At 41.0% G+C, this 24794-nt stretch overlaps 1 protein-coding gene across 1 annotated transcript in view; it reads right to left on the bottom strand.

Annotated features, from left to right (window-relative positions):
• Positions 1-24794, bottom strand: part of pknox2 (pbx/knotted 1 homeobox 2) — a 125583-nt gene that overhangs the window by 40752 nt on the left and 60037 nt on the right. The window contains exons 3-4 of the mRNA XM_072658194.1: positions 10584-10692; positions 3559-3695 (exon numbers count right to left, since the gene is read on the bottom strand). Coding sequence (XP_072514295.1) covers positions 3559-3695; positions 10584-10670 — 224 coding nt within the window. The 5' untranslated portion in view covers positions 10671-10692. The remainder of the gene's footprint in view (positions 1-3558; positions 3696-10583; positions 10693-24794) is intronic.

The raw sequence follows: 24794 nt of genomic DNA, 5'->3' as shown, positions 1-24794 counted from the left end.
TAATATTCATATTAATATTAATATTCATATTAATGGTATGATTTTTTTATGAGAGGAACAATGACAAAATGGTATTATATCAGTCAGTAAAGCACTATTTCACTAAACTAAATTCAAATCCAAATCTTATTCAAATCCAATCAGTTCGTATCACTTATCAAAAGTTTTAGCCCCCCACAAACAGAATTGATACTGGCCCCTAAAAATTCTATATTAGTTGATCCCTGCTGTGTGTGTGTGTGCGTGTGTGTGTGTGTTTGCCTGTCTATGATTCAAGAGTGAGAAGAATGTAAAAACAGGTAGACCAAGTATGTGTGAGTGAGTGTGTGTGTGTGTGTGTGTGTGTGTGTGTGTGTGTTTGTGTGTGTGTGAGAGTCTATGTGTACATCTGCCTATGAGTGATTCGGGAGAGAGGAACGGAAGACCAGGCAGAGTGTGTGTGTGTGCGTTTAGTCTGAGTGTGTGTGTGTGTGTGTGTGTTTCTCAGAGTGCCTGCAGGCCGCCTCAGGCAGACTGCTCACATCAAAGGCTTTGCTCTGTCTCTAGAGGAGCAGAGAGATCCAGCCTCAGGCCTGCCCAGGCCTTCACACACTCGCCTGAGGGGTTGCCGCCACTGCTGCAGCGCTGCCACACACTGCTAATCACAGCCAGCTCCGCGCTCTGCCAAGCCAGCCGCACACAGCGTGATACACACACACACACACACCTACAACATAGCATACAGTGTTACAACACTAGCCCAAGACGCAGCATCCTGTAACGGAGCAGGACATTAAGGGTTAACAATGAAGCTATACATACTGAAACGTCAGCACGCTGTACGTGTTACTAAATCAGGGAAATTCTGACAAATTCAAGTGTGCCGCTCTTCAGACCGCGTCTGCACGAAGCCCTCGTGTTCATATAAATTCCTTATGAGAGCCCTTTTATAACTGTAACACATCTACCGCTCGCTAACTGCAAACTGTGTAAAGCAGCACGTCTCCAATACCGCACCTCCGGCCCAGTCGCCACAAAACCTCAGCGTGTCTCCCATAGAGGAGTGGTTCTTCAATCAGGGGCTCTTTTAGCCTTCTTAACTTTTGAACATTTTTAATTATTTCAAGACAGTGCTACAAATTTACAAGCTTTAAAGAAAAGCCATAATGATGACCAAATCTAGGTCATTTAAAAGGTTTGCTTACTGTACATGCTTTATTGTGGGCCTGTTTGTGCCTGGCATTATCACGAATTTTGTATCTGGATAGTATCTGGATCTACTTTGACTGGATTCTGTTTACACATTTCATTAAAATATGTCTCCATTGTGATCAGATGAGATCCCATTTTACTTTCCCTTGTAAAAAAAAAAGCACACAAACGTGCCCATCATTTCCCTTTTACATCCTGTAAAACAAAGTGTTGTGTTGGTAATGGCAATTTTCGATCATGGATTCCCTGATATTATTTAAAAACTAGTACATGTAAGATGTACTTTAACTACATAAAACAAATTATGTGAACATTTCATTTGTGAAATATTGATGTAACGGTATGAACGGTAATGACGCTGAATAAAACATGAACAGGAGAAATACTCTTCTCTTATGGCTGACATGTGCTGCCCTGTCAGTCTTTGTTTCCATGGGAACCACATAAACAATTGTTACTTTTTTTTAATCCTTACAGAAATCACAGTCTGTTTCAGTAATGACGATAATTTGTAATATATTGGTAAAAAAATATATATATATTATACGTCATTTTAAAAACACAAATTGTAAATAATAAAATAAAATTATGTAAAAAAATCTATACAAAGTATTGATGTTTATTTTTAAAAAAATCATGGAAATCAGAAATATGTTGAGGGTGCAGTAGTACTATATTTAATACCTACTGCATTTATTTTGTAATAAAATATTCTAACATGAATTTATAACCTGGGAAATAAAAGGTATAAGGTCTCTGTCTGGCAGTATATTTGCATTCTCAAAAGTTAGAGTGCACAATACCGATACCAATAGTAAAATCCTAAGAACCAGTTGATACATCTAAAAGCAACTAAGCTTTTAAATGAGCTGTTTTTAATTGAAGCACTTTATTTAGGAGAAGCTTATAAAAGTAGACCATCTTGCTCCAACTACTCAAACACTCTACTACCCCACATGAAGAACACACAGCTAACAACATCCCAACACAGCATTGGTGTGTGCTATTTTAGGCTAGATTTGTTACAGGATTAAATCTGATTCCTTCTTTTAATATCCTTCCGATTTTGGATCATATCAGCCCAACTACTATAACGATCAATACTACGGATGTCCTGATTCGATCTGGTGTATCAGTATCACATTCAATCCAGGAACATTTTAGTCGCTCAGGTTTTTGGCTCTAACAACCCTCATCCACCACATCCAATCCTTTGTTTTTACCACTGTGCCATAACAGGAATTACTCCCAATCTACCATCTGTCAATTTGTTATATCTTTGGTTTTGACCATTTAAGGAAGTCCCTTTTCTTCAAGTAGTTATTTAGCTGTTTGTGACACCTTTCGATCACGAGGTACAGCTAATTAAACAATTAATATAAATATATCAGCCAAGAATATCATATTACAGTGCACTAATTACTTCAGTGTTACTTGGCAGTATATCCTATGTAAAATATAACATAAAGACAGGATCAGTATTTGATGCTATCCAGCATTAAGGTACTAGGATTAGATTTGGGACATCCTTAATCCATCTTTCCATGAAGATAAAAAAGTGTTTATCATACGCTTCAGCTACTATGAACACAAGTCACAAGTCCTGTAAGTTGCCTCACAGTGTCATTGTTTAGGATCTCCAGGTTAAGTCCTAAAAACAATACTTTACATTATACAGTACATATAAACAGTACTGAGCAATGAATTTGGCCTATGAGACAATCACACAAGACTTACAACCCTTGGAAAATGTTGGAATGGTGGCCAATGCTAATTAAAGCAATTTTTTTTTTCACCTGTAACTTGTATCTTAATGTTGTTGCATGTATAGTAGATTTGAATTATGAAGATATGTAGGTATATTTATTTTATTTACATCTTTTTAATGATTAAAAATTATGAACAGCCATATACTGTATATCACACACCAGTTGGATTTAATGTACACCCTGATTAAACGTGTCTTCTGATCAAAACTTCCTTCCAAGTCACAGTGAACCCAACAATAAGGGCAGTCATTGTGCATTGTTATAGTGACTGAAATAACAGTATCACACAGAAAGTTCAAATTCTACATATTAATCGTTTACTGTGGGCAACATAACATATGCCTAACTTTTTTTTTAAGAGACCATTTCCAGTGAGAAGCTTAGTTTAATCCAGGCGTTCCACTGACATAATATACTGGCATTGAAACAAAGAGAAATTAATTATGCTTAACTATGTTACTACTTATGCAGTTCCGTAGTTATATACATATTCATACTATAAAAACTACTATTACCAAAATACAGACTATACTCCAGGCCTCCAAAAATGCTTGATCACACTGTATCTCTGTATTACATAACTTTATCCACTGCTCACCTGTAAACGGCCCGTTTGTCTGACTCCAGCTGGGCCTGCGGATCAAGGGTCACGCTGACCGGGGTGGCCCCCGTGGCTGATGATGCTGAGATGTGGACCTGCTGGGCCTTGGAGTTCTGCTGCGTAGTGCCCGTCATCTGTGGGAAGAAAATACACAACACCTCAGCCTAAACTCTGCAGCTTGTGGCCTAAAGACGAGAATGCAAGTGCACTAACACTGCTCCAACAAATCCTTCCCTTTTGACTGAGCCTCAGGGGGAAATCACCACTGACATCCTGAACTGCATTCTGATTCCTAAAGAAGTGAAGGGAAGTTTCAGCCCACCTTTAAACTGAGGGAGAAAGCCTGCAAAACTGTACACCTCGGGCCGCCCTGTATCCTGAGATGAATTCAGATTTTTCCTCACAAACCACTGGTGAAGTGCTATGCCAACCAACCACACAAGAGCAAATACACACACAAGTACTAGCTGACATTATAATAAGCACTTGGGCTGCATGATATGAACAAAAAAATTCATTTGAATAAAATCTGATTAAAAGGTTTGGAATGTTGTGGGGCACCATACATTATATCCACTGCATTCTAGAGCTGATCTGCGTTTATGGTTGAAGTTGCTTAATTTGAAAAATCCACTCAAAGGTCCACACATCTGCTCTTGCTATTTTGTGGAGGGGAAGCTAGCTAGATTACTTAAAGGATGTCACACCTGATATCTTCACAAGCACCTGACATGTTGCTGCTTTACCAGAGCCTAATAATGCCTCAACAAAAAGGGGGAAGAGCAGACGTGTGGACCTTTGAGTGGATATTAAATTTAGCACCTTTATATATGCCAGGTCTTCTTTTTCTTCTTTGGATATGGTGCTACATAACACTCTTTTGTGTTGTATTTTATAAGCTAGTATAATAGCTCTAAATTACGTTAAATAGCCTTATGATCAGCATCCACTTGCACTTTAAGCGCAATGCGACCATAAACGTTTTTTGATATGGAATGACCGGAAATTTAAAGACAAAGACAGAAGAAACAAACACTTGACAGTGGGAGTAGCGGAATAAGGTGGCTTTCCCCCTGCTGAAAAAAAACAGCCTGGCCAGCTCAAGCTGGTCAAGCTAATAAAGCTGGGTTACCTTAGTAAGTCAATCCACTAGTCTAAACTGGTTAACCAGCATGACCAAGCTGGTCTAGAGCCAGACTGGTCAATCAGCTAAACCAGATTGCTCACCAGTATAGGGTATGTTACTGTCTGGATTACTTGCCCATTAAAGACCAGCTTAGACTATCTGAAACCATTTACTAGCTCCAGACCAAGCTACTAGACCAAGCTGGTCCGGAGCTTTGAGTTAATTAACTTTTCAATAAACCGTAATGAATCATGTTTACATCACAATGTTGCTGATTTACTACATTAATGATTGCTACTTTAATTGGATTTCACAGCTGAACGGAAAGAGATGGCTTCAGCAGAACACATTACCGATACACCACTGCTTTTTAAGCTTGTTTACGCTAAATACAGTCAATAAAACACGGTCGTTTAACAGTCCTGCATGCCACTGCACAGCAATGCTGAATCCCAAAATCTTGTAGTAGGTATTTCTTTGTTAGCCCTGCTAAGGTGCACATTACTAATGCTAAATGCTAATTTCAGCTAGGTAATAGGGATTTGCATGTAAAATCAGCATCAAGCTAATGGTGGTAAATTTTAAAGCAGCTAACCAGATTAAATGCAAATTTTTGAAGCTTGTAACAGACTACAGTTTGAATGGCGATTTGTTTACTAGAATTAAAAGTTTTAACTCTGTTAGCTTAGCGAGCTAGCAGTTCTGTGTAAAAAGGAAATACGTCAACGTAGCTAGACGTGAACAGGCAAAGACAGCCCAAGTTTGTTTACTTCCCTTTATCACCATTAACTAATGTCAGCATACACTGCCCTGACAGAAGAGCAGCATGCTGGTAAATTCAATATTGTTTGGCTGTCAACAGTTAGCTAGGTATCTAGCAAATGTTCCCAAGTGCTTGAGGGGGTTAGGCCATTCTATTTTTAAATAATACCACCAATTGTGCATTAAAACTGGCTCCAGTACTAGAATTTTATGGTTCTAGAGCTGTGCATATCCAAACTACAAATTGTGTTAAAGATAAAGTATCAAGCCAGCAGCAAGCATCTCAAAGGAAAAACACAGGTCTAGGGTCAGGTTCCCCTACGTATATTCCATCCTAAGAACCATGTTGCCCAGCACAAGAAATCCACAACCTGAGGCTAGGGTTGCTGGCCTACTCTAGAAACCCTAGGATTGAAATCCTACCCAGCATCTTCTCCTGGCTAGCTGCCAGATGCAGGGATACTTATCAGCTTTCGTTGATGAGTGCCTCAATTTTGAGCTTGAAACGAATTCTTTTACAGGAAAAATGAGTCCATGATTCCAAACTGTCCTTGTCAGAGTTATTCAAAGAACTTGAGTGGCAGGAACAGCTTTCTGGCCATCAAAACAACTGATGATTCATGAAAAAAAGGATTTAGATGGAAAAGGGAAAAACAGCTTTAGAAGACATTGGCAGAAAAGATGGACACTTGTCAAAACAGCTGGTTCTGGATCTGTTGGTCGGAGAGTTCCATCCTCACTCCCTCTCTATCTGAACTATCTGAATGTTTCTCTGCTATCTAAACCAACCCCTAGATATTCAGCATAGAGCTGAAACTTTGAGTGGTTTTCAATATGTGTTCTTGTGAGTTCTTCTCTTCTCATGGATTCAAGAATGCATGTAAAATTGCCCAGGAACGCATCGCCTGGTGACTTCCCAATGAGAACTGAAAGTCCTATAATTTGCTTATGTGTCATCAGTGCTGTGGCTTGTTAAGAGCACAGTGAAAAGCTAAAGTAACACTTTCAAATAATCATTTCAGAATTTGTATAGTTGAAATAACAAGCTTAGGTATTTGGGTATAGCCTTCAGCAATATGATAGTACTGAAAAACAACATATTTGTGGATAAGCGATCAAATCAGACACCATTTACAACCACTTGCAATGTAGGCAAGTGATTTTTAGGCCCATGTGTAATGTTTATGAAATGTTTAGGCTTCTAAACATTAGCTCATCACTGGTCAAATCAGTTGGACTCAAAGTAGTGCAATAGCATGTAGAACATATCCCATTATATTCAGCATTCTCCGATCTCATGTTCTTGCTTGAAGAACATTCTTCAGAGAATGCAAATCTGTTCTTTGTTTTCTTGCTATTGATAAAAGCTCTCTTATATCAGCTTCAGTATTGTTCTTCTGTCTGCCGTCATTGAGGGTCCTTCTTTCTTAAACATTTTTCTTGGGTTCCTTGAGGTCCAACCTAAGAGTTTTTGAGGTTCTTCCCACAGGTTCCGCCTTCCTCGAGGTCCATAAGGTCATCCTACCCTCTCTCACAACCTGTACCTCCAGCCTCTGTAGGGTCATCCTTATATTCTTTATAATACTCTGTATGGTTCCCCTCAGTTTTAACCAATCCAATGCCTTATTGATAGCATTACCACAACAGACAGAATCTACCTTTATTTTTTAGACTTTTATCTGTTGCTGACTCCTCTAACTCCTGTACTGTGAAGAGCAACCTCACATCCTCTCTGAGAGACATACAGAGCCCCGGTGAAAGATTAATGGCTGGCAGACATCCAGAGTGGTAGTGCCACAATGGAGAGGGGTACATTACTTAGCTTCATGGTGTAGCCTCAGTGCTTCAGTGCAGTACTAAAGAACAACCAACAAACATGTTTTTTTAGAAACAAAAATGTCAAAAAAGATGATCTAATGAAATAGTTAGTTGAAAAGAATTTAAGGTATTTAACAACTGAAGGCAGGCACTATTTTGGGCCCTCAATACCAGCTTTTGCTAGTTTTAGATTGTCTAAGCTGGTCTTTGATGGTCAAGGTGATTAAAAAGCTGGTCAGCCAAGTAAAAGCATACGCTATGCTGGTAAGCCAGCTAGATAAACAGCTCTAGGCAATCATCATTTCTGTGATGAACTAGCTGATCTATCCAAATGACCAGCTTGACCAACCTGATTTGGACTAGTTTGGTAAAGCTGGTCATACTGGCAAACCAGCCTGGTCATGTTGTTCAACCAGTGTGGTTAGGTTAGGTCAACCAGTATGACCAGCTTGGTTATGCTTGTCAACCAGCTTGGTCATGCTTTTTCTCTATCTCGATCTGGTTGGTCATGCTTGTAGACCAGCTAAACCTTCAAACTCATGAAAAAGCATATGCTGGTGAAGAGTTAAACTGGTCAGCCTGTCAACCTGTTTGAGCTGAACCAGGCTGTTTTTCTCAGCTGGGTAGAGATAAAAGGTAAGGGTTTCCTGTCCTACAGCTTTTTTATTGTATTAGAAATATTTTATGGGTACCAGATATGCGTCCACAGTAATCTTGCGTCCACAGTAATCTTGTTTGCCGTCTTTTCTTAGAAGAAAACGAGAAAACAGATGTTTCAATGTTTTCTCCAAAAAGCTTGAGGCGTCAACCAGAGGGAAATAATTTTTTGTTGCTTTATTTAGCAAGACCACGTGTCGACGGTCTCTCTGTGTCCTGTATTGGCGACATAACTTCACTGACAGCAGCATATGGTCTAATTAAATTGTAGACGTTAATTTGCGGCACTCAACCCCGACATTTTAATGTAGGTCAAATTTTGCATGAAAAGTCTCGTCTTAGTCATCACATAAATCTCAGATATGAAAACCCTGCCCTTCCTTGCCCTTCGTCAAATCCAGCAGGCTGGAATCGGCTCCACGTGCATTATTTGCTTGTTTACAACACTCTCTGGCTTCTTCCTCCTCTCGCTCTGGTTCCTTCCTGCCCTCTTTCTTTCTTTCCCTCCTGATGAGGCTCTGAAAACAAGACCCCTCCCCCCCCATGCCTGCTGCCTGGGTTCGTTTGGGGCGGGGGGTGGTGGGGGGTGGCGGTGGTGATGGAGCTTGGAGGGCTTGAGCGGGGGGTGTTCCTGGGGGCTGGAAGTCTTAATCCCAGCCTCAAATGGGAAATAAATTAGCTTCTTCACACTTAACTAGCTCTCATTTGCATGTCTCCACCACTGTGCTGCTTTCCTCTCCCCCAGCACTAATCCTCAGGGTGGAAGGATACACCAGTTGGACAGGGCGGAGGAGGCGCTCTGGTGAAGTTCCCTCAAATGTGTATCCCTCCCTGCATGCTCAGAACAAGGAAGGTGATGATCTGACATCATTTGCAGGTGATATCTGACTACAGGCATTCTACCTGTATATGCTTGTATTCATTCTCCTGGATTTTTCACAGGTGTCAACACTTATTCTTACGCTTAGTTGTGTGTAATGATCTGTTGCCCAGAACGCAAACAAGTGGACGAACTGATCTATCCATCCGTTCCAATGATTGTCAGGTTGGACAAGCTAATGTTGGGGTTTAGATTCGCTACATAACGCTGATCTGGACTGTGCTGTTGTCGCTAATCATATCTAGCCAGGTTGGAAACAATTTTGTCTAAATTGTCTAAATGAATGTTGTCTAAATGTCTTTAATATGTCTAAATGAATCAAACCCATGATGCAGGATGAACCATTGCTTCTTCTCTGCAGACCTGCTTTGGTTCACGCTAAGATCTAGATAAAGAAACGCTCCTGATGATATTTGATGACAGTTGACAGTTTCTTTTTTGAAACGAGGCCCAGGCTCATCTTCATGAAGACACTATTATACAACTGTTCATATACACATATACAACCACACACATCAGTTATATATATATATATATATATATATATATATATATATATATATATATATATATATATATATATATATACACACATATACATATATGTGTGTTGCTAATGATTTCACCCCCATACCATTGCTGGAAACCATGGTAACATGAGACCTATTGTGGGTTTGCGTTATAATATTCCAAGACAGAAAATAAGTCATTTTAAAGACAGAAGTCAGAAAACAATATGATTTATTTGTTGTCAAATGTACATCAGAAATTTACTTAATAATTTGGGAATTTTTACTAGTATGAATTTTGGTAGAAGTAAAGTTGAAAGCTGTGGTGGTGAGGAGTCGGAAGTAAGCCTTGGGCATGCCTACAGTGCCACCCAACTCCGCCTTGATGCAATTTACCTGTAGCGGTTCAGCGCTTTGGTCTGTATAAACACAATATGGACAATTCCTGGCTCTGGCAAGTGTGTAGTATGTTCCACTGCGTTTGACTGTTATTTTGAAATTATAATTGGTACAATTTGACAATTTTAACTTTTAGTTTCAGATTCCTTATTGCTATTCTACATGTTATGATACAGATGTTAAAAATAATAATGTATATTTATATTCATATTGTTGCATTAAAATGAACTGAATTTTATGAAAATGAAAAATAAATGTAGATATAAATGACCATGTAGTTTAAATTTTAATATATAGTTAAATAAAAAAAAAGGTTGGAAGTATTGATGGAACCTTTAACTTCACTGTTACTGCATTTTGCACTGTTTTTGCCATCAAACGAATAAACAATGTCAGAACAGTTGATGCAGAATGTAAAATGAATGAAAATGTAACTCAGAGTAATAACTTTTAAGTAGTTTAAGTAATTTGTTACTACTTTATTGACAAACCTATCACTTGTATAATAATTAAACACAATTAAACCGTATGGCAGCAATACTTCTATACTCTGAAGGATTAAACTGTTCAGATTGAACTGGATCAATAAAGCAACTAAAAGCCACTGAAAGCTCTGTCCACTTACCTACAGCCAGAACAGCCATGTATATAGTATTATTAAAGAAAACTCTAGAATGCACTTTTCTGTTATTGATCTTTGCTGTATGTGAAGTTCTTTGCCATGTGTGTGTGAAGTGCAGGCCCTGCAAACACAGCCTGCTTCCTAATCCTAGGTTTAGTTTATAATGAGGGGTGCTGGCGAGTCCTTGCCTTTGTTTATTGTCTGTTTACCATTTGATATTGGGCATTGCCTTATTGTTTGCAGACTGACCTGTTGGCTCTCTTGATAGGATGGTGGAGGGACGCTCTGTGTGGCCATCATTGTCAGTGCTGGTGCTGGAGGCACATGTTGCATCATGGGAGAGCTTCACATGGAGACCCTGCAAGAGACAACAGACAATAATGAAGCCTGTAGAATCACTGCAGTCTCAAAACACCGTTGTGGAGGGAATGGTGATTCAGTCATATTGCATCATTCAGTTAAAAAACTGATTTTGGACCAAACTGACTCAGAACACACTCAACTCAAATATGATTCTCTAGGACATGGTGGATATAGTGCAATCATGGAATTTCTTATAAATTACTTGTTTGTTTTGGTTCAATCCAACTGAACAGAATTGTCTCAAACCCCTGTGTTATGCTGAGATCGGCTTTACCTCCTCATTGTTTAGGGTCCTAGAGGCCCCAAAACTGTAAGTGTAAAAACAGTGATCCAAACCTCAAAGTGAATCTGGTTTTGTACCTGAAATGTAAACTAAATGGACAAAAGTATGGGGACACCTGCTCATTCTACTTACTACATTTGGGAGCATTGCTGTGAGAATCTGGTTCAAGTCAGTAAAAAAAAAATGTTGGGATATATGATGATCTCTACCCTACCTCATCCTCAACTCCCCAGCTCCTCTCAAAAGTATTGGATGGAGCACCATCATTCCAGAGAACACAGTTTTACTGCTCCACAGCTCAATGCTGGGGGGCTTTTAATCCCTCTAGACCTCACCTGGCTTTATTCATGGTGCCAATAGGTTCAAGTTTATCTGTTTCAGGTTATCAGTAAATGGTGCAACTTAAAGTAGCTGAATGCATTCATTACAAGGGGTGTCCACAAACATTTTGTAAAATAAAAATATGTATAAAGCCACAGTCTTCCTATTTGCCACAAATAAGTGTGCCGACAAAAGTGAAATCCACAAACAACCAGCAAACACATGAGTACATGAGTTATTTAAATCAAGGGTCACATTACTGTTCACAATAACTACAAGGCAGTAACTAGGCCTCCAAGGAACCTATTCATCAGGACTTACACATGATGTATGACAGTCAGGGTGCAGAAACCACCAGCAGGTGCTGCTGTACTTAAAGGAGAGGCTAGTAGAAGCACTCTGCCTGCTCACACACGCTCCAGACGACTTCCTAACAGCCCAGAACTGACTGCTGAAAGTAGAAGCATCTGTCGTTCACTCTCTAAAATACACCTCATTTTTCAGAGCTAAATTATCTGATGTCAACTGACTACAGTGCACTAGATTTACTGTAAGAGTGTTTTATCTTACGCACACTCCAAATACAAAGCCGCCATCATGCTTATCAAGCACTACCTCTGATACGAGCTTAAAACGTGAGCGTGTTGCTGTGCCGTAAATCCACAAAACAAATAGCTGCTCTTTGTTGACGGTTCACTCTAAATGAGTGTTTTCTGCAGGTAAACACGGCAGCAGCACCAAGCCAATCAGGAGCTCATTAGCCGTGTTGTCAGAGGAGTATTTGATGCCAGGTGTGGGCAGGGCTGACCCAGGGGATGGTGCACGCTGGGACCACCCTATTGTAGATAATTGGGCCCACGGTGCCACATATGAACCCCCCAGCCCCCTACCCGAGTCACGCATTCAGAGGCTAACACAATGTAACCGCTCTTATGTCCACAGGATCACTCACCTTCCAGACCTTCCATGGCCAAAACATTACATAGAGAAGAAGTAGGGTGATGCTAACTGATATGTTTATATTGCACATTGAAAAATGTGTATCTCTCTTGGTTTGTAACCCTGTAGCTGGTCTGTCCACTGTGTCCAATAGACCAATAGAAATTGGACAGTTTTTTGGAAGAATGCATGTTGATATATTGATTTTTTTGTATAATTCTAAACCTGGGTGTTAACCCTTTAACACTCTAAGGCTTAATAAACACTAAGGCATTATTGCCATGAGTTTAAAAAGAAATATAATAAAACACTTCTCAAAAATCGCAGAAATACACTCATCAGACCTCTCTCTAAGAACATTCAGGGCATAATGAATGTGTGTGACTGACAGCCCTCTATAACTGGTGTACAAAATGTGACCAGCAGATCTGACCAATCTATACAGGGGCTCCACAAGAACTCTGAAGGTGCCCTGCGGTATCTAGCACCTAGACTTTCTCAGCAGATCCTGTAAGATGTCTTGTAAATTGTGAGGCCTTCATGAATCTTGGGTGCCTTTGTCGTTGGTTTACTGGTTGGCCTTCCTTGGAGCACTTTTGGTAGGTGCTGACGACTGCATACCAGAAAAACCCCACAAGACCTGTCTGATGTTCTGGAGATGTTCTAACACAGTCATCATCTTGCCATCCCAATTTGGCTTTTGTCAAAGTGGTTCAGTGGATCCTTACTTTTGGCCATTTTTCCTGCTTTTAACTTTCAACTCTTTACATTTAAATATAGCCTCGTTACTCCTATTTAATTTCCGTTTGTTTAATTTCGGCTTGACATCGTTCCAAAAAAAAAAAACTCAAAAAACCTCTTATTCAGATACATCGCACCATCTGGAAAGCGTGACACAGCAGACGTATGTAGCCTAGTATGAAGATGTCCGTGGCAGAGACTCAAGAGAACTCCAGTAAAATGTTCCAACTAAACCCCACATTTACATTCCAGTAAAGCTTATTGATCACATGCCTCTGAAGTCTGACTTTTTGCCCCTCTACAATACTTATAGGCAACTACTCATCATATTTTCCGCCCCATGAAACACATGTTAATGCTCAGTAGTGCAAAGAGATGCTCCTTTAATATATTTAATATTACTAAAATGCATTTATTTTCAATGGGCGGATATGCAGCTGAAACAGGCAGCCTAGTGCAGCCCAACATGCTTCAATATTAACATTTTAGTATAACATTATAGTCATTATGGCTTTTAGAAAAATGCTTTTTTGGGGAGGTAGTGGTAGGTGGGGTAGTGCACTATAGACCCCTGGGGCACAGCCTAAGCTTTTGGCCTTTGTTTTCCTACATTACATTTACTTTTATACTTTAAGTAGTTTTGAAACCAGTACATTTACACTTTTACTTGAGTACAGAGCTTACGTTGATACTTCAGCTTCTATAGAAGTATTTTTAAACTATAGTATTTACATTTCTACCTAATTAATGTGAATACTTTTGACACCTTTGGAGTTTACTGTGGAGACACCTTATATTAATTACTGACACTTGAAAATACACAGCCATTAAATCTTGACTGAATGAATGGAGTCACTAATTCATAAAGCCTTTCACTTTTGACTTATGTCTTTTTCTATTTTACAGACCAACACGTGATTCGGGCACACACTCACAATTCCAAATTCCTTAAATTCATCTTGTGGTGATATTGTACAGCGTGTGTATGTGTTCTGATTGTCATGTAAACATAGTGCACACTCTTCCCTTTGAAGACCTGCACACTTCGCATGCCATATTGATTTTTCCATATAACAAAGTGTCTTTGCTTTGCTCATTAAATACAGTTTAGTGTTGTACAAATAAACACAGACAGTCCTTAAACACATACAGAACCCGCCTGCCTGCGTCTGTGCACAAGGAGAAATCCATTATACCATAATTCACCCCCTGCTTCTGGAATGGCGTCTAGTGACTGCGGGAGGTTTAAAGCAGCCATCTCTGACATGGATACACACCTAGTTTGACACCCAATACATAAAGGCAGGGCTACATGTGCATGTGCTTCACCACATCTTGATGTACAACAGGAGTGGGAATCACTAGAGGCTTCATAACACCACATTAACATGACACTGCAAGTCAAATGATCTTGAATTGTCAAATGAATGAATTCTGAAAGCTCTCATTTAATGGAAAAGCACATTTTCCTTATTTTCTGGAAGGAAAAGAGTTGGAGGAAGAATGTAAACACTGGTACAAAGTCACAAAGCCCATTCACACTCCAATCCATACAGGCCACGAATCACAGCTTTGTTATGTCATAAAAAAGCTACTAATGTGCTGACAAAATGATTGGGACACCAGCTCATTTACTCATTTACTACTACTAGATTTTGGAGCATTGCTGTGAAGATCTGACTGCAATCAGCCATAAGTAAGGTCAGGATGTGGGATGATTGTCAGCCCACCTCATCCTACAAACTCCCCAACTCATCCTGAAAGTATCGGATGGAGCACCATTACTCAATGCTGGGGGACTTTATACCCCTCTAGCCAGCAATGGGTGCATCATAAAGTAGCTGAATGCATTCATTTGAAGGGGTGTCCATAAACATTTGGGAATATAGTGTAAGTCAACCTACAGTAGTTAGCTCATGCATTCACACTGACATTCTGGTGCAAAGAGGGGCTTAATATACATTAGATGATTAGAACATGGTTAGAGATTTTTGGAGGAGCCTGTCTTATTTAAACCTCAGACATTTAGTCTGGTTTGCTCTTGATTGTTGACATGAGTGGTATCACCATGTTTGTAGATGCATAAAACTCTGGGGAGGGATTTAAAAAGCAAACCTCAAAACAATCAAAATCAGTCGTTCAATTTGTTCACTAAATAATTTACAAGTGAAACAACTGCCAACATGGCCAGTCTCAGGCCGTCCTAGCAAAATCAGCCTAAGAGCAGATCTCAAGATGCTTAAAGAAGTCTCCAGCAATCCCCAAAAATGTCATCACGAGCCCTACCAGTAGCTCTTACCACAGTTTATGCCAAAGTACAGCCTCAAACATCAGAAAGAGACGGTACAAGTTTCAAGGTACAAGTACAAGAGTTCTAGACATGCTGTACTGTCACCTGCAGTGATATACTCAGACAAGCATAACTGAACCCAGCACCACCAACCTGCCACTGTTGGTCCTTGTGAACTGTTGGACCCAGGCTGTCCCAGCTGGGAAGATATGCAAAGAAAGGGATTTTGTAGTACTGTACAAGTGTATAGGTATAATGATAATAAAGGTACTTATGTAAAATTGCCTGTACTAACTACACAGAAATTCTGTCAGTATTAAATCAACGTTTTTAACAATATCACTGTTGATTTAACACTGGCAAATTTGCTGTGTATATTGCATTGCATAGAGTTGTTATTAGGGCTGGGTGATATGGTTAAAAAATGTTAGATCATGATGTTTTACCCATTTTCTCCCCAATTTAGATCGTATTCTCTCCACCACCACCCCCCCCCAATCACATGCAACACCCCGACACTAGTGAGGGTGAGATCAGTACACGCCCCCTCCGACATGTGCGCAGACAGCCACACCTCTTTTTCTAACTGCCGCTGATGTGACGTCATCAGGCAACCAACACACCTGGAGGGAAGCGCCGGATACCCGGCTCAGACGTCAGTGACGGCCAGCGCCACACTAGAGTAATGAGGGGGGAGAGCGCCATCTATCCAACCTAGTGAGTGCAAGGCCAATTGTGCTCTCTCTAGGCCCCAGCTGCCGATGGCTAGTAGCGTGATCGAGATACGAACCAGCAATCCTGTGATCACAGTGCATTAGACTGCTGGACCCCCCAGGCCATCACAATATTTTGTCACGCAGAATAAAATGACCAGTAGCTGACAGTAACCCGACTAACTACACTGAAACATGCAGTTCGTCAGTGTTTTTTGACGATATTCACGTCAATATACACTCATGAAAGCATATTGCGTATCCCAATAACCAAATTTATTACAATACAATTACAAAGCAATCTCCATATTGTCCATCCCTAGTTGGTATTACATTTGTTCTCCAACCACTGGTGCTTCATGTTCTACATAAAAATGCCTTGATATCCAAAGACTTAAATCCACTTAACCTTGTACTGAAGTCCCTGAATGTGGTGTAGTTGCTAAGTAATACGCCTTAGTTTGCAGTAAGCCTTGCTGCGTTAAGGGGTTAAGGCTGCTCAGAAGCTTCATCTGGAGAAATAACAGCAGTAAACACTATTCTTTTGAAAGTCGAAAAGCACGCCACATGCTAATATCAGAGAGCGGCGCGGTGGAAGCTTCATAGCGTATGATGGTGTAATTGCAGTGTGCAGCAGCATAGTTCCAGTGGGGTTTATTTGTTTGGATTGTGCGGTCACAGTGGACGAGGGCTGGAGGCCAATGGTTAGCGTGCTGACTAATCACACATATTATTACCCCCAAACAGGTCAACAGAATGAACTCTAAAATTGCATCCTAGTCTGCTGCCTTGTTCCCCCTTTCTTGTAATTACATCAAAGCGAAAACTCTTTAATATAAATCATGACCTATATAGTTTTCAGCATGCTGCTCTGATGTGCTCCCTCGAGAGGAGTCTACTGGCACTGTGTAAGCTCAGAAACTGCCTTTGGCTGTCTGTCTCTTCAATTACTGTCAAAGAACACGAGAAGTACACCGATCCATGCGAGTTACAGTGCAGCTGAGCCAACCATAATGTTCCCAACGATCAGCCATAACTCTGAAACCACTCACAGGTGAAGTCAGTAACATTGATCATCTGGCTACAGTGGCATCTGTCAAGGGGTGGATATATTAAGCGGTTCTGGAAGGTGTTGTACAGGTACATGTTAAAAGCAGGAGAAATGGGCAAGCGAGATCGACTGATCCACTTTGACAAGAACCAAATTTGTGATGGCTAGACGACTGGCTCAGATAATCTCTAGAAAACATCAGGCAGGTCTTGTATGAGGAACATGGCTTCAAAGGGTTCTTTGAGTGATGCCATAGAAGAACCATTTTTGGAAGCTCCATAAAGAACCAAAGAGTTCCTTTGAAGAACCTTTGAAGCGGTAACAAAGCTCTTGACTCTAAATGGACAAAAGTATTGGGACACCTGCTTATTTATTGTTTCTTCTGAAATCAAGGGTATTAAAAAAGAGTGTATCCTGCTTTTGTTGGAATTACTTTCTCTACTGTCCAGTCAGGATGTTGGATGATCACCACACCCCCTTATTTCCAACTCCATAACATTCATATTTATGGCATTTAGCAGACGCTCTTATCCAGAGCGACTTACAAGGTTACCCGTATTACAGAGGAGGGTCAGTGTAGTGTTAGGAGTCCTGCCCAAGGTGTAGTGCAGCACAGTCACCCAGACTGGGAACCGAACCCCAGTCTCCCACGTGGTGTGGTAGCTCAGTGGCAGGTAGTGGTGTTATCTGTTGCACCACACCAACCACCATAACTTAGTATCTTAAAAGTATTGGATGGAGGATCATCATTCCAGAGAACTCAGTTCCACTGCTTCACAGTTCAATGCTGCTGGGGGGCTTCATACCCCTCTTGCTCACGCCTGGCATTCAACATGGTGCCAATAGGTTGATGGTTATCTGCTTTAGAGGGACCTATTCTATTGGCAGAACTCTACAATCTACAGGGACTAGACAATCTGTGTGTGTGTGTGTGTGTGTGTGTGTGTGAATGTGTGTATTTGCATATCTGTGTCAGCAATGGGTGCAACTTAAAGTAGCTGAATGTATTCGTTAGAAGGGATGTCCACAAACATTTGGACATATAGTGTATCTTTTCTTATGCTTCTTTACACAACCAAAATGTTCTTCTAAGGTATCGCCACCTTTCATTTTTAGAGTGTTTGTCTGAATATGGGAATGCTGAAGAAAACAGGCTTGCAAGCAAGGCCACAAATCTGCCAGACAGATCTTTCACTCCTTAGACAACAGACAGACAAACAGGTCACACAGACAGACAGGAAAGACTGTCTGTCTCTCTCAGTCTCTCTTGCTTTCTCCCTCTCTTCCATTCTGGCAACCATATGTGGAAAAAGGACAGAGGAGGCCAACACAAACTAGCAGCTATTTCAAGACATCTCTCTGACACACTTGCATGCGCGTGCACACACACACACACACAGTCACACACACACAAGCAGGAGGATTTAGGGTCATTATTATCATAAACACCATCAGCACCCCTGTACTCTAACTGTTTCATGTAGGACTTTGTAGAAGCGTGAAGAATTCTCCAGCACAAATTAGATTCTGGCTCGGCATTGCATATTTTATGAAGCTCGTCCAAATCATACAAATTGAGGATGTTGTGTGTATGTGTGATTTGTATACTGATTACACACTAAGCCTGTGTTCTCATTCCAAGTGCTATCAGCCGAAAGGCATCTTCGCTGTTATCTCGTCTCATTTTAATTGCAAATTTTGCCAGCGAGTTGGTAATTAAATGGAAAATTGCACATTAATTGATGAGACTAAAGATAAAGCAATTCCAATTATTGCACAGTATTTTAGGAGGCCTCTCAAGTCTCGCTCCCTCGAGTAACGCACTACCTAACACCACAGCACCGGAATAACACACACATACACACACTCACAAGGCACTGAGACACACAAAAGAGTTTGTATACTGGCACATATCGGCTGCAGACACATACATACATATATGTGGATGTAGATGAAGACGTAGGCGTACGTACTGTCTACAGTCACTGTCATTTTTGTGTTTACACCATAAGCTGCACTTTACATTGTGCAAACAGTTCACCTTGAACAGACCGGTAAAACTGGGTTGAAGCGATTCGTAGACGTCCCAGCTGTTCCCACATTAGAAATAACAGAAAGTATGTAGCTAGTAATCGTAAATTAAAAGGCCCATATCCTACATTTTTCTTTAAGGTCATCTTATAACATATGTATGGTTTTCTGCACCAAAAATTCTTTTTACGTAACCATCTTCCAACCTCTTTTTATCTTTTAGAATGAATAAGCCTCTATTTTTAAATTAAAATATGTAAAAAATATGTAGGCCTTGTTTGTTACGGTGCCTTTAAGATAAAGTATATGTAAATGACCTCTGTTCCAATTGGCTTGTGCCTCATTCAAAAAGCAGGCAAGGCTGAAACACTCCTTATCAGCATGAATGGACAGGGTTAAACTGCTGTAGGCTGAATAGGGGGTGTTGTGAGGCACAAACACACAATGGTATTCCAAATACCTGACCTAGACTAGACCTAGCCTTATGGTACAATATATAGACATGACCTCCATCATTTTTCCTGACATTAATATTGCCCATTGTGTTTACTTGGGAGTATTTCTTTTGCAGAGGCATTGATATTAGCCAGTGTGTGCAGTTGTGCAATGAACCATGTGTCAACAATGGTGCCTCCATATACACAGAACTGCAACAAATCAGCTCGCATTCGAACCATGGATTAACTGCCAACGCTTAACAATAATAGTTTGGAATACAGTTGAATTGCTGCTGTAGTCTTTTTGGACATTTGTAGCCTGTATTCCAACATAGAAAGGTTCTGGGCCATCATGTGCACCACGCCTGACCTTTTGCACAGCTGCAGAATCAGCATGCTGGATGTTGTTGCGCATTCCAATAGAATATATGTAGTCTCTCAGTTTAGAAGAACCACGTTCTGTTCCATAAAACGGGGCAGTGGTGGCTCAGCAGTTAGAGCTCCAGGCTACTGATGACAGGGATGTGGGTTCAATACACAGGCTGGGCAAGCTGCCACTGTTGGGCCCTTGAGCAAGGCCCTTCACCCTCTCTGTTTCCCGGGCGCCACAGCAATGGTTGCCCACCGCTCTGGGCACATGTGCTCATTGTCCACTGTGTGTGCTTCACTGGTGTGTATGTGTGTGTGTTCACTGCAAACATGGGATAAAAGTAGAAGCCAAGTTCCATCTGTGTCCATCACAAATGGTAAATATGCTTGTCTTGTCTTCTCAATGTGTGGACCACAAGGGTTTCATGACACATAGCCTGGGTTAGTTTTTTTTTTCCTGTGCTAACTTTAAAATGTTCAACTAAATTTCAATGTTTGCTTGTTTGTTTGTTTTCTTTTCGGACTGCTGCCGATGCAGCATCATTAGGCAGCTAATATGATCGAAAGAAAGTGCAGGATCCCCATCACTGATACACCAGCTAAAAGAAACCTGTCCCAGCCAGCATCACAACAGAAGTGCCATCTACCCACCCAGAAGAAGCATGGCCAGTTGTGCCCTCTCAGGATCCAGCTGCTGATGGCGAAGCAGCATGACCCGGGATTCAAACTCACGATCTTTTGGGCCACAGTGCACAGTGCTGAGCCCAGGGTTCTTTAAGGGTGCTTCCTACTCTTTAATCTTCCTCACAGTCATTCATCACATTTACAAGAACGATTTACCCAAGTTTTTTCCTGAAGCAAAAGTGGTTCCTCTATGTCACAGTGTGAAGAACCCATTCAATTACCTTCTGTTGTAAGAGTGCAAGTTGTGAATGGATTTTCTTATCCTTTGAGGTTCCCATTTGATGGAGGATTTCTTATGACAGTGGTAACCGATCTCCAAGGTCATCCAGTGGCCTCTCTGGGCGAAAGGTAGTTTGCTCTTTTAAAACACATCATGACTCTCTTGGACTTAACATGCAGCCTATTGATCTCATCGCATTGATCGATAACAACACATCGACCCCCATCCACTGATACACAGCAGGTATCTTTCACTCTTGCCATTCACCTAATGGGCTAAACAGGAGCATGTACAATGAGAACATGCCCCCTTTACCCACCCTTAACACACACTGCTAATTACTACATCACACACACACACACAGTGTTGGAGATAGCACATCGCTGCAGGGAAGCACAGGATATTACTGCAGGAGAGCCTCTATACAACATGCGTGCTGCATAAAATCGTTTGGCTGTTAATTCTGCCACGGAGCGCAGCGCCTGAAAAAAGGGGAAATAAAGAGGGAAGAAAAGCAGAATTATGCACCCAACGACATCAAAGGCTCATGAATGTGGAGCGAAGGGAGGAAATTTGGTGCCTAATCAGAGTGTTGTGAATGACATTAAAGTCTCTGGAAGGCTGTCTAACTGACTCTTCTCGGCTCGTGTTTACGTCTTGCTCGGCGCTCAGCCGCTCCAGTCGCAAAGTGCTGAAGGCAACCGTGTTTCTGAACCTTCCCACCGTGTTCATCAAGAGTTTCCGAGCAGCATTCTGGATTTTGGATGACTGCCTCACAACGATGGTGGCTTTTCTTGTATTGTAAAGCACACCATCTGCACTGACTAACACGGGATAACACTTTTGCTCTTGTAATCACTGCAGGAATATAGGCAGCAATTCTCAAAAATACAGGTTCCTAAGTGGTTCTGGTCTTGATCATGCCGTTCCTTCACATTACGTAGAGATTCCCGAATTCTTTCAAAACAAAACGACTGATTGGCAGTACACTGCACGGCCGTTCTGTCCCATTCAACTCGTTGAACTCTGTCATCATGCATGCACAGGTAAATGAATCAGCTGGTGGTATTGGAGCTTTCTGTTTTCTAGCACAATATACAAGATGCACCATTCTGCCGTGTTGTTGGATGAGCATGCAATAGATCAATTGCTGGCCAATTCCACCCACTAGCTAGGTCTCCCTATCACACGTGGTGCTCTCATATATAATGTAACATTATTGGACAGCTGACAATGTAGCTGAAGAAGCTTGTTACATTAGCTAACAGACATCCATCTTGGCTAGCATCACCTTAAAGGATGGGCAAGAGGGAGGCCTATCCAACTGTATATGTACACATATAAAGATGCCCACCTTATGGCAGGAGCACACTGGCAACAAAAAGCCTTTCTGTCAAACAGGGATCCTTGTTATCTGCAGATGTCCATTATCACAGCACTCGTTGCAGCGTACTGGAGTACTGGATACTTTCAGTTGTGATGGCAACTGACCAGTCATCGATGTTCCTAGATGTCCACAGCCACAAATGAAGGCCAGTAATTCAGTAACGTAATGAAAAATAATGATGATTTAGTTATTATTGCATTAGAGTTAAGCAGGGGAGAGCAGCGTAGAGCAGAGTAGAGTAATGGATGCTGGGAGCTGCTGGCAGGTCAGGTGAATGATAAGGGGTTAAATGCAGAGCTCAAATCATCGACTCTCTGAAGAGTGCAACCCGCCAGACTCTGTGGCTTCTGGTCAATAACCCGGCAACACCTCATCGCTAATCGTTACCCTGTCTGATCACCACCGATCATTCAGACAAGCGCCGGGCAGAACAGCTATCGACAGGAGCCATGGGCCAACATCTCATTGTATATGAGCGTGCTATGAGCATGAACTATCTTGGATAGTTCTTATCTACACCTTTAACATATTCAGCAAGGAAAATGCTCCAAATGTAGACATTAAAGGTATGCTGTGAGCATAGCTAAATCTGCTTCTACAGACATACAGAAACACATCGCTACCCACAAATAACTCAAAGCCATCAGATGGAAATAATAACTAATAGCACAGCTGCTCCTCAAAGCAATTTGACTGCCCCATGGAGGCCTAGAGGAGATCACTCATAGACTGTGTTGTATTTTAGAAGCATATGTTTTCATATTGTTTTATTAATTCCAGGGTGCAAAAGATGGACCCAAGTCTCCTAGCAAAGCAAAAGCAGAGGACATCTGAACTCATCTGCGACACCGAAGCAAACACCTGATCTCGGAGCAGCTCACTCTTGCCCACATTAGTGTACTCCCTGGGACATGAAAGGAAATCACTGTTCCAGAGTTACTCACTCTGCTACAGAGTAGTTGTGCAGTACAGCAGGAAGTGGCTTTAGCGTTTATAGAGCTCATTTATGATGCACATACCCCCCTCTCTCAGTCTCCAAGCCAAATTTCACATCTGTCAAGAGCTGCTTTCTGTGTTTGCTCCAGCACAGATGGACAGATTATGGCAACAATAGACATCAACACGTCCTCAGCACACTTACAAGCTGATATAGCGCTGGATAACACACCTAAACGGCCCGTATTCTACATTTCCCCTGCGCTGTACTTTTTTTCTCCCTGAGGTAGACCCTGGGGATGTTTGTGTGGGTTAATGTACAAAACATTTACTTCTAAATTTGGATTTCTCAAGCTTTTTTCCATTAGAATAAAAAATTTTTGGTGCTATGCCTTTAGGATGATATATTGACACCGATCATTCAGACAAGAGTCGGGCAGAACAGCTGTCGACAGGAGCCATCCTGTCTTATTATATACATCTTATTGTATATAAGTGTGCTCTGAGCATGTGTGTGTGAGTGTGTCTCACTTCTTTGAGTGTGTTAATCAGCATATTGTCCTGAAGACCCCAGACACAAAAATATGTGCCATAGTGTTTCCAAAGCTTAAAGCTATTAGTTAAGTTTTCCTGTTCACATGATACATGAGAATATTATCTTTTAAAAAATACATTTATATATTTTACATTAAAAGTAACCCACTATTTTAAGCAATTGTTCATGAGAACATGCCCACCTCCACATGTCTATTTTGACCAACAGAACCTTTATATCTTAAATATCCCCAAATAAATATTTTTTTAATCAGATCTATAATCAGATTTATTATTTTCAGGAAAAATATTTATATAGATGATCTAAATCTTGTTTGTCCTTTTTAGTTTCTGTTTTTCGTTGCCTGTTTTTCACTTTTTAAGATCATTTGAATCTGGCAGTTGTTTCTTTTTTAGATTGTGTCCGGGTCAATAACCCTGCAACTTCTTAGCTAATCTTTACCCTGTCTTATCACCACCGATCATTCAGACAAGAGTCGGGCAGAACAGCTGTCGACAGGGGCCATCCTGCCTTATTATATACATTCCAAATTTCATGATGAATGAACCAATAGAAATGCTCCTAAACTGGCTTGGAATAAAATGTTTACCTCGACTTTAATGTTTTTCCCTTCTCCTGCGTGACCGACTGTTCAAATTTAATAAAACCATGAATCCTAGATTAGTCTTGGGGGAGGGTTTTGGTTTTTGTGATGTCACAAAACCAGCACGTTTAAAATGGGCTGGAGCTGCAGCCTAGTTAACACATATGGGCCGAGGTACAGCTGGCACGACATCAAACTCCTCCAATTCAAAAGAGTGTGGAAAATCCATTTTTCCACAATATGGACCCTTTAAAAGGAAAACTCATCCTCCACTTCTGAGCTGAGTGGTAGATATGATCTGATAACTATAAGGGCATTCTGTGGCGTAAAGGCGTGCACGCGCTCAGCTAGAAGTGTGTCCAATTGTCATTTTTCTGCCTCCCTTTCAACGCAACCTGCTCAGGAAGTTCGTCAGCCGCGGATCCTGCGGGGGGAGAACGCAATGAATAATATTAAAACAGCAGGTGCGTCACGAACGCCCCAAATATCATGAATCTTAATGTCCTGAGTCAGGCCTTCTCCAAAGTGCATAAATAAAGCGGCCCATCCGAATGCA

Source organism: Salminus brasiliensis, chromosome 16, assembly GCF_030463535.1.
Source record: "Salminus brasiliensis chromosome 16, fSalBra1.hap2, whole genome shotgun sequence".
Classification (NCBI taxonomy): domain Eukaryota; kingdom Metazoa; phylum Chordata; class Actinopteri; order Characiformes; family Bryconidae; genus Salminus; species Salminus brasiliensis.
This window is presented reverse-complemented; position numbering and strand designations above follow the sequence as displayed.